An 11,458-nucleotide genomic window follows, 5' to 3' on the forward strand; every position below is an offset into this window, starting at 1 on the left:
ACCCCAAACTATGCATCAGCACAAGGCAGCAAGAAGCCAGCACACGTCATGACGAGATGGTTGTCCCGGCAGTGCGAGAGTCAGAGAGCTCTGACTGGTCTCTGGTGACTGGTGTCAGCCTCAGAGAGGAACAGAGCATCTGATTAGGAGACCCACCCTTCCACTGCAGAGGACTTCTGTTGCCAAGAGCAATTGGCATGGGGGTAAAACAAGAAACTACATCAGGCCACTGAGATGGGAGTTCCCTGCAGAACAGCTGTACTTAACTAGGGAGCAAACGGCTGCAGGGTAAGATGGGAGTGCACATGTACTTCTTCCAGCTCTACAGGAGGTGCAGGGCACCTCCACTGTCACTTACTGGGGTTATAGCTCCACAGACACCCATCGGCTCGTGCCGGGTGAAACAGACAAAATTTTCATCTGCAAGACAAGAGAATAAAAGACAACAAAAGAGTCAAAATCTTGACTGGATGTGATAACTGCACACTAATAGGTTGGGGACAGAACGAGAACCATGTTACACAAAGAACTCTCTATCTGTTCATCTTCACTCATGCCTTTGGGACATGCCAGGCAGATGAAGATCTCTTTGAGAACAGGTCTAGTGTCAGCTCGAAAGCCAAACACTGCTCATGGTCACAGTGGAGCCTTTTAAAACCGGAGGTTCAATTCCTTCTGCAAACTCCCTGTGTGGAGGCTAAGGGGAGGATAACTCCCTACCACACTGAAGAGCAAGCACAAATTTCATTCAGATTGTGTCTCACTGAAAGCAGAAAAGCACCTGCCTCCCTGAGGCAGAGAGATTTTAAATCCCATTTTGTGCAGGAATCATGTTCAGTGTAATAGGAATTGCACTTCTGGAAAGAAATCACAAAAAGCTGAAACTCTGGGACTAAAGTAATACCATTCATCTTAAAATACTGCTGTTTCCCTTTCAAAGAGAAAGCAGAAAGGACATTTGCCTTTCAAATTCATTCTTGCTGAAAACCTAGTTTCATTGGGAAGATCTGACAGAGAACATGAACATTTCTAACGACAGTTTTTGGAAGTGATCTCAAATCAGGACAAACAAGCAGTGTCCAGGCAGGCAAAGCTTTACACTACTCTGAATGAGGGTGACAGATCTCAGTTTATATGACTGACACGGCTCCCTTTGCTGCCTTCACAGACAGAACTGACTCAGCCCTTCAGAGCTGGAGACTAATTTTTGTCTGTAGTGCCTGTTCTTCATGCAGCCTGAATGATCACCCACATGCAGCAACAAAAGAGGCTGAATTTGAAAATACACCATATTGCTCATCAAGCCACATGGATGTCCACTGTCTTAGCTTGTTCTCCCCAAAACCATATTTGAACTTCTCTAGCTGAACCAAGTGGTCTCTCTGTGTGACTGCTCTGGCTCTACAGCCTAGGATATGTTTTGAAAACCTCTTTCAAGCTTCAGAAAACTTGACAGGGTCCCTCCAAGAGCTCAGTGCTTTGGCTCCTGAGGGGAGTCAACATTCCAGACCTCCTATTTAATAAAAGTTAAGAAAAAGCACTACACAATCTCTCTGAACAGCTGAGCCAGCACTGTCAGGGATGCAGTAATGTCAGTGAGGTGGGAGATAGTGGTGGATTCTACATCAACCCTCTGCCACATCCCTGTGGCACCTGGAACAGCACAAGCTCTGCTGCCTTTGTCTCCATCCTTACACTCTCTGGCATCTTAATTCATTGCAGTGATACCTAGTAATTAATTCTCCTATAACGTGTGGGTTTCTTTCTTTAAAAATTAGTCTGGATTTAAAACCAAAAAGGTTTCTCTGTTAGAAAAGCAACAGAAGAGCCCATCCATTACTTGTCAGAGATCTATCCAGGCATTTACATTTTTCTCCCATTAGTTTCAATATTGAAACACACGGGTTTAAAATGCATCCTGAGATAGAAAGGAAGTGCAGGCTATTTTTCAGGCTTTCAGAAACTAGCCTTTCCATGGATCTCCCTCCCACCCCCCCAAGCCTGGTCCCATCCCAGCTCTGAAACTGGATCTAAAGGAACTTACCCACTGGGATAGTTCTGCCCTGAATTTTATCAGCCCATCCAGCATAATATCGAAGTGTTTTGATGCAGCCTTCCAGGTCAATGAAATAAGCTTGCAGGAAAGGTTTTCCTGTGTCCATTGTTTCCAGAGTCTGAAAAAAACAAGTTGCATGCACTGTTAGACAAGTTAATATTGTTTCTTTAAAAAAGTGGTTTTAGAGAAATTCCTTCTCAGCTTCATTTTGCTTTGTTCTACAGACAAGGAGTGTCCTTCTCATTCTGGTGGTGGATTCACTGTCTCTGGAGGTTTTCAAGATGAGACTAGATGTGGCACTTAGTGCCACAGTCTGTCTAGTAGCCACGGTAGGGTTGGACTTGGTGATCTTGGAGGTATTTTCCAACCTGTTTGATTCTATGATTGTGTTTAGGGAACAAAGCTTGTTAATACAAGTAAGGCAGAAGGGAGACTAGACCCTGATGCTTGCAGGAGTTGCTTTGTTCAGTGGCTATGTTGAACATGCACCTTCCAGAAGCCCCAGAGCATGGCTGTGGGTGGGACACAGGACAGTGGTCTGGGGCACTGGTCAGAAAGAATGTGTGTGTCATGACTTCACCATAACTGCCCCTCCAACGCAGATGTTCTGGATTCCAGATGGTGTCACTGAAATCAGTCAGATCTACTTCTCTTTTATTTGAAACTCTCTTTTTTCTACTTCATAACCCTAAACTCAACCTCTGAAAAGCCTCTTTTGTCCAATGATTGAAAACACACTTTTACAGAGTTCTGGTAAAGCAACCTTTGGGCTCAGATCTGGCCTGAGACTAAGGCAAGGCACAAGTTGCTCCACTGAAGCTGCACTGATGTTGGGCAGCTCTGAACAAAGTCCAGGCTCAGCCTGTGTCCTTCACACTGTTCTGGACATTAGCTCAGGGAATGCTTTGTTCTCCACTCAGGTCATTAAATGGGATATTGGTGCAAATGGCCAGCACATCCATAAAGGAAGTACTATCCCTTGGTAGATTGAAACATCTTTGTTTACATATGAAGTCATACCCTGTCATCTTCCACAGATATTAGGGTCCAAACAGCACTTGAACAGACATTCCTCTTGGAATGACTAGGATTGTTATCCACTGAATGTCTGCTAAAACAACTGATTTTTATAAGTCATTACTTAGCACACAGCCAAGGCAGCTAGGGCTGGTTTTCTGCAGTGAAAACAGCAATGCCAAACAAGCCCTCCCAGACTAGAAGGACAACAGAAAGCTTGAAATGAGTGTTCTGGTTATGGAAAAAGGAAAGTCCTCTAAAGTCACATCAAAAAGTCAGCAGAAAATGAACAGAATTTATTCACACACACACATATATATTTCCCCCCCTTTTATTTGCTGGCCAAAACTGTCTTCAGATCTGAATGCTTTGGTTTTGCCCTGCTGAAGCTGAAAGCTGTTGAGTGGTTGAGGGACACTGCATTGGAGAAAGAGACCCAGCTCAAAGCAGTCATGTAAGTACAGACTCCTCAGCACATCCTATGCATGTTAATTCCCATGGATCTCAGCAGGACATTGGCACAGGAACTTGCACATCTAACAGCACAGAATGATATAAATGCCATTCCCCTGAAGATAAAAGTGCAGCATTCAACTGGCGAGTGCTCAGATGCCAGAGCTTATGTATGGATGGACAACAGCTCTACGCTGAGGATCTGTGAGTGTGATTTGGAGAGATGTGCAAGGCCTGTGGAGTATAAAGGCTTCTACCAACTACAGCATGTTTTAACTTGGGTCCTTATCCCCTTGTTCTGCACCAGCAGGACTCCTCCAGGATAGGATCATGGAATCATTAGCAATAGTTCTTCAGTGCAGAAGTCCAAGTTAACACAGCTTCATGGCTATAAAGAGTTTTTCCTGAGCCAGTACATTCAGTAGGAAAAGAAACAGACTTACACACATTTAAAACTTCGGATGATATCCAGCAAGAAAAAGATTCTTTCCAGCCCCCCATTTTAGGGGAAGGAATTTGTACAGAAGTCAAACTAGCCTTGCATTTTTTAAATAAAGAAGGACTGAGTCAGCTATGGTGGTTTGGGGGTTTTTGTTGTTTTGTTTTTTGTTTATTTGTTTGGTGGTTTTGGTTTCTTTTAAGATAAGATTTAAAACTTCGGATGATATCCAGCAAGAAAAAGATTCTTTCCAGCCCCCCATTTTAGGGGAAGGAATTTGTACAGAAGTCAAACTAGCCTTGCATTTTTTAAATAAAGAAGGACTGAGTCAGCTATGGTGGTTTGGGGGTTTTTGTTGTTTTGTTTTTTGTTTATTTGTTTGGTGGTTTTGGTTTCTTTTAAGATAAGACCTGGGAGACAGCTATGAACATTGCTGACTGTTCAACTAAGAAAATATGGTTATTGCTTTGAAAATCTAAGTGCTAATATCTGTAATCACTTCAATAACTAGTTAAAGTTTTGGAGAAATCAACTATATAGAAGAACTAGCAGACTTCTAAGACCCCTAAAATCATCCTGCAAAAAGAGAAAGAGTCATGACTCCCGTATAGACTCTTGTGCCCTTCATAAAGGGAGAGAAAAGAAAAATATTAGGTAGATATGGATGCACCAGAGCAATGGAGCCAAGTTATCAGCCAACTGCTGTAGGTGTTCCACTGCTCACAGTACTTACTGCCAGGATGATTCTGTCGCGCTCGAGAAGATCAGCCAGTTTGTGCAGGAGTCGTCCTCTGCTTGGGGCATCCATCTGTCTCCATGGAGAACCCCTCTGGAATGCTGCTTTTGCTGCCTCCACTGCATTATCCACATCAGGCTACAGCAGCCACATACACAAGAAAACCTCAGGTTACAAGGGAGGAGCTGGACAATGGCACAGAACCCCCCTCAGGCTGCTTCTGAGTTGATGCTGAGGTGGCCAAAACCAAGTTGTCTGACAAAATCACTTCCATTTTACTCCTGGATTTGAATTCAAGCCTGGAATACATTTTAGGTTTAGCTTGGGCTCATAAACAACCTTGAGGTCAAAGTACCAATAGGGTCTTTCAAGGGCAATTTTATTTAACTGATTTGTTTATAAAATAATCCAGAATCATGTGTCTGCCAGCACAGGATGGAGAAACAAGCACGACAGGCCACTGGTCTGCAGGAATCAGCCTCCTCTAAGCAAGTGTAGGCAGGAAAGTTCCCCCATGAGATCAAGGTTTTATCCTAGGAAACAATCAGAGCTCAGATCCCACCATTCAGTCCCACTGGAACACATGGAAATAGCAGATAACACACTGAAAAGCTCCCTTAGATCCCAGAACACACTTCCAGAACACTTTTACTTGCTGTTCAGTGCTATGACAAAGGCATTTCCCCTACATGCACTTAGTGCCACTCTCTCTTTTCCTCCCAACAGCTTCCACACCCTCTGGACCAAATCTAACTGTGTTTACCCAAGTTACTACTCAGGTGGGCAGCAAATTACCTCTCTTCCCGCATCACCAGCCATGCACTTGCTCTGGCCACAGCATAGCCTGGACTACTCCCTTCATCTCACATACACTGATTAAAAACACGAAGCCAAGGGCAACCTCATGGTCCAATGGAATCAATGGGAACACCGAGGCCAAGGCTGTACCCCAAGCATGCATAAAGCACACTTCTCCCTAGCTTTGGACAGATTAAAAAAAGGTCTGGCACAGCACATGCCTCACTTCAGCTGATGGAGAAGTTGCACCTCACCGCAACATATGGCTCAAAGGGGTGGGAAGGGAGGGAGGGTTTCAGGTCTTGATCATTCCTCACAGGACTTCACCAGTTGCTCGCATTTAAGTCTTATCTCAAGTCTCATCTGGATACAATTAGCAAGTAAACCTCTGCACTGATCCAACAAGGTCTGGCCATGGGGAGATGTGTGGTGGTCAACCAAGAAAAGTGTCATAGGGGGACATGTTTTCTTCTTACAGCAAAAGTTGATGGTCGAAATGGCAAGTCATCACCCAAGGCAACGGCACCTTAAATTGAATTTGGCTCCTTTACTTTACAAGAAGAGGATGAAATAGTCTGACCTATACTGCCAGGGAAAGAAATCCACCCTTTTGGACGGGCACTGATAGGGATCCGTTGGAGGAAACTTGTGCTGCTGCAGAATGGCTCTGGACTAGCAAAGGTGAGGCAGAGGTGGTGAGGAGCCACCAAGCACAGGCAGGCATGTCCTGCCAGGGGCCCATCACCCATGGGCACAACAGGCCTTTGCTCCACCTGAGTTGATCTGGATTCAAACCGGCACATCACAAAAGCCAGAAGGCACCACCAGTCACTGCACACTTATGTATTCCCCCTCCTGCCTATTGAAATGAAGACTCAAGCTGAAAGAAGGCAATATTTTATGTGACAAAGCAGGCAAAGGAACATAAGTGTGCCAGGCTTAAACAAGTCTTCCCTGAGCAGCAACTAATTAGTTCTGTGACCAGGCTGGGAGAACTGACTTGCAGGGAACTGGGTCTGCAGTGGCACAGGCCACAGCACAGCGTGCCCTCAGTACTGAAGGACTTCACTCCGCCCTGGCACTCACAGAACTGGAGTGAGATGGCTGTGTGGGCAGAGGACTTCAGTGTGTGCCTAGATCTTCCTCATCCTCTGAACATGGGAGCACACAAGCTCTGCTGCAGCTCCTGTAGGCAGCTGTCTTCATTCTTGCCTCTGTTCTCAGACATGCTGGGTACAAATAGCGGCTCAGAGACGACACTCACTGTCACACAGGCGAACAGGCTTTCCTTAAACACCCTCAGGGTAGCACCACCAAGTGAGATCCTGTGAGCCTGCACAGCCTCAAAAGGCCTGAGAGACCAGCAAAAACAAGGAAATTCTTCAGGAAGGCTGAAATGCCATTCTTAATCCATCCTGTTATGACTAGGCATTAGGGGAGTCTGAATGGCATGTTCATTGCAGGCATGTTGCAATAGGTAGGCACAAGGCGTGACAAAGAGACTCGTAACTGTCAAGGTGCCAGGAACACACTGTGGTGTACAAAATCACAAGGAGGAGATCTGTGCATCCTGGTGCTCAGTTCGGATCTATAACAGATTTACTGAGTATTACATAAAAAGCTTCACTAAGAGAATACTAAGATTGCAAAATCAAGCACTGCAGCATTAGGAAATGCCTGCAAACCTTCATACCCACCTTGGGTGTTTGCATTGTGATACAACCCCCAGTTACACAACCACATACCTTTCCCCCCTGAACAAACTCATACTGTTCTTTGTTCTAAACTACCTCCTTCACCTTCCTCCTCTGCCTCCAGCCCTGCTCATCCCTGCTCCTTTCTTCTCTCCTGCCCCTTCTTCCTCTCTCCTGCCTCAGGCTGCAGAGCACAGTGGAGACCATTACCCTGCTGGCTCTGTGAGTGGGGAAAACACCTACAAAGAAGTCTCACTCTGCTTCTGTCTGGCCAGGGAGGAAATGTGCCAGGGATGGAGGACACTCAGTGGAGAACAGCTTGGCTCAATTCAACTACCAACTTCAAAAAGCCTCCACTGTGCATGTCTTTGAAAAGGCATTTTTCTGACACAGTGCATGAACATGTCACAGTTTCTCAATTAGAGGAGGTTCTCCGGCCTGATCCCCTACAAACCCTCTGCAAACAGTCCACATGTTGCATTGCTCTAACTTCTAAACCCAAGTTCAAAACAGCTACGAAGAGCATCCTAACAGCCCCAAGAGTCCAAAATCATTACTGAGGGCATTGCAAGTCTGCTGTAGTCTTACCTCAGCCAGCCTCTACAGTCTGAGTAGGACAGTCTGACTGTGGCTCAAATATCCACACGTGAGAGTGAACTGTTCAGAAATGATCACGACAGACACTCCACAGCATCAAGCCAGCTCGACAGTCATGGACCTGCTGCCCACACTCAGAGGCAGCCAGCTGAGCTGGGCACTCCTTTGAGAAAGGAGCACCTTCCCCTCACCCCAATGGACATCAGCAAGCTGCTAGAAGGAAAAGATCTGTGTCCATGTGTTACCAACAGCACCAGAGAAATTACAATGGTGCAGGGATTTCTGCCTTCACACAGTAACACCAGGTTGAAGGTGCTGGGGCTGCACTATTCCCTGAAGCAAAAGTTTAATGGATTAACTTATTCCTTCTCCATTATCAACCTGGCAAACACTTGGACACTAAGCTGTTATCTGGGAGGTGAAAACCTTCCCAGCATTCAGTTAAAGCATCTGACATTTTATTTTCATTGCTTCTTTTCTTCACACAGACTTTCCTTTATCCCTCAACTATCCCATCAAGAATAATTCAGTCTTAAATTCTGCAACTAAAGAACAAACAACGAAACCTTTGCTGCTAGCCTCATAAAGCATTGGCCAGGTTTCAGCACCAGACTAAATTGTCATCGCTGAGATATCAGCTGCCAAATTCCCACCCCTCACATGCACCTAAGCAAAACATTCTGCATGGCCAGGGAGGGGCAGGTTTCTGTTCAGGGCTTGGGAAGTGGAGTCCTGCTTCCAGCCTGCTGTAAAGGCAGAGCCAACCCTGGCACAGCACAGCTGAAGTCAGAGCCAGTACCAGGAACTGCTATCCCTCCAGTGGTACTGACCAGCACAACAAGTATGGAGGCATGTGGGGACAAGACACTGGAAAGCACCACCAAACACAAGTCACTGCTTCCTGTAGTAATTCCAGCAGACTGGAGTTACAGACCCAGAAGGGGATGTTCAGCCAGGGCAAAACAAGCCTCGGGGGACGTAGTTTGGTCAAGTGTCACCAGTAGCCAAACAGCTAATTTGGGATGCTTCTCACCCATGACCTCACTTTCCAGATCCAGATTTAATTCCACTCAGTCCCTCAGAAAAACCTACTTAGAGAAAAAAAAAAATTAAATAAATGTGATGTAAAAGGGTGGAGGAAGAGGCTTTCAGCACCCAAAGCACAGTTTGCTTACATTCTTGCCTGCAATTTCCATGCACCAAGGAGTCAGCCACCCATGCTGAGGATGCAGGGGCAGAGGCATCCACTGACTGGCCCCAAGGAGAGGTTTACAGTGACTCTCCTGCAAGCTAGAAGTTGAATTCAGGCAGGGGCAAGTTTCAAGGAGGCAAGATGCAAATCTGGCCTTTTAGTTCTGCATAAAAATTTTCTTCAACCAAGACATTAAGAATCAGCATGAAGTGCTCATATAGTACTCTGTAGCTGCTCAAGGAGACATTTAGCTGAGGAACAATAACAACGTCATGGTTTCTGCCTATCAAAATAGAGTTGCATCAGAGTCAGCTTCAACTCCACTGTTTACATGCCACTGTGATTAAACACAATTGTGTCCTACCCAGTCAGTATAAAGAAATTACACACAATGTTTGGTTCTCCCTCTGGCAATAAAAGTCTTGGAACCTGCTTTAGTGCAATCCAAAAAAGCACAACTGCCTTACACAATACTTGCACACAGGCTGAAGACTTGTATTCCCAAGTAAATTTGCTCCTGTCTCCACAAGGGTCAGGTTCTATATGCTCCAAATACATTGTCACCGCTCAACTAGTATCACTCCTACTAGGAAAGGATCCCACAGGCACATACCTGGCTGGAAAGCAGGTATTGGCCCTGACAAGTGTTGAACAAGTTTAGATACCAAAAAACACCCTCGGTGCAGGCAGAAATGGCCATGCTGCCCATCACTCACTGTCCACAGCAATGAGCTGCCAAAGCCCTGGGATAGCAGGGCAGCTGTGAGTCACCTTCCCATGACATCCTGCAACAAGCCAGCTCTTGGGACAGCTCTTTTCCATAGATCAGACCAGTTGGCCCATATGTGATGAGCTGCTTTGGACAAGAAGTGTCACATCTTGTTCCTCACCTCAGACTGTTACCAAACCCAAGCAGTTCCATCCCAGGCTAATCACAGGGCCAGCCAGGGACTACTAAAGCTCTTGAGAGACACTGATTTGGTTTTAACTGGGAGTTGCCACATTTGTGCAGGGGACCAGAACCCATGATACCAGTTGGAAAAGCAGCACCACATCTCCAGCACTAAGGGGTCAGTGTTTGCATGACTGAGCTTAAATGCCCTCCAACACTCAGGTTATTTGTTGACTGTTTAAAAAAAGGGTGAGTTTCAGTCCAGTGTCTCCAAAAGGCTGCTGTGCAGCTTGTGTATAAACCACTCCCAACACAAGGCCCAAGTCCTGTCAGCAATGTGCATACACCACCATTGCTATTTCCTCAGGCTGGCTGCTTCCTTCCAGTCTATGCCACAAGAATGATGCTCAATCTCATTCCTCTAACAGTGTTCAGCAGCCAGTTCCTAACAGGGAAAGTGACTGACTAGTTGAACAGGATTGATCCCATCCACCCCATGTCATGCTTGAGCAGCACATCCAGTGCCCCAGACCTCCAGCTCAGTCTGGTCAGACGTGTTGTTGTTTAAAGCCAGGTTTCCTCTGTGTGCTTTCCTACAAAATAGTCTTTTTCATTGCTTTTCCAACAACACAACAACACTTACCTTGTCTCCTTCCTCAATGTCACATATTTTCTCCAGCGTTGAAGGGTTGTAGGTGGGGAACTTCTTTCCACTTGTAGACTCGTGCCATTCATTGTTAATAAATATCTGAAGAAAGAGCAAGGGCATGGGCAGGAGAAAAAAAAAGTTTGACGTTGACAAAAAACCCACAAGTGCTCGTCAAAGGTCCCAAGGCTCCTCAATTTCCATCAATACCAGAGTCAAGTGTGCTCAGACTCTCTCACAAGGACAGTGTTTGTGATACAGTTTATCCAAACCACAGCCTGAGCCAGAGAACAGATGAAAAAGCCTTCATGCACATGGTTAGTTTTGAGCAAGAGGAAGGCAGAGGACGGGGCACACAGTACATCACCATAATCTGACCATGAGAAACAGGCAGTTTTTGAACTACATCTCCATGGAAACAGCAAGCAGACACCAAGAGAAACTTGTATGGTTCAGGCAAAAGGAGCTTCCAGCCACATGTCACCGTGCAACATTGCTTGGCTGTTTATATCCTGCCCTGGGCTGCCTCCACAACTTGCTCCCTCCTCCGGCACCGTCCAGAGGAGGATGAGTACTGGCTCAGTTCTACCCCACCATGCCTTGTCACAGGCTAGATCAAGCCTCCCACGTCACTTGGAGTCATCTGTGACAAGATTTAAGTGTTTCAAAATATTGCATTTCCAGAGCAAGAACAAACAGTCCCAGCGTTGCGCAACTGAAAATGCATTAAATACTGGAGTGTTGTTACTCACTGTAAACAGAACATGAATACCTATATACAATTAATTGATTCAACATGCATCTTATCCACGCTGTGATCTAACTTGGCAGTGTTAAATTTTATAAATATACTTTAAGGAAGATTAGATGAAGTAATCTTTATTAGTAGCCTGCTAGTGGCTGTAAGCTAGTACTTTTATTTGGAAGCCATCCACATT

The 11,458-nt window shown here is 45.5% G+C and overlaps 1 protein-coding gene across 1 annotated transcript in view; it reads right to left on the reverse strand.

The window, feature by feature from the left end:
* The window catches only part of ALDH1A3 (aldehyde dehydrogenase 1 family, member A3), a 30,640-nt gene extending 20,018 nt beyond the window's left edge, over positions 1-10,622 (reverse strand). The window contains exons 1-4 of the mRNA XM_009071509.1: positions 10,518-10,622; positions 4,699-4,839; positions 2,045-2,174; positions 359-420 (exon numbers count right to left, since the gene is read on the reverse strand). Coding sequence (XP_009069757.1) covers positions 359-420; positions 2,045-2,174; positions 4,699-4,773 — 267 coding nt within the window. The 5' untranslated portion in view covers positions 4,774-4,839; positions 10,518-10,622. The remainder of the gene's footprint in view (positions 1-358; positions 421-2,044; positions 2,175-4,698; positions 4,840-10,517) is intronic.
* Positions 10,623-11,458: the final 836 nt, after the last annotated feature.

This window comes from Acanthisitta chloris, unplaced genomic scaffold, assembly GCF_000695815.1.
Source record: "Acanthisitta chloris isolate BGI_N310 unplaced genomic scaffold, ASM69581v1 scaffold33503, whole genome shotgun sequence".
Taxonomy (NCBI): Eukaryota; Metazoa; Chordata; class Aves; order Passeriformes; family Acanthisittidae; genus Acanthisitta; species Acanthisitta chloris.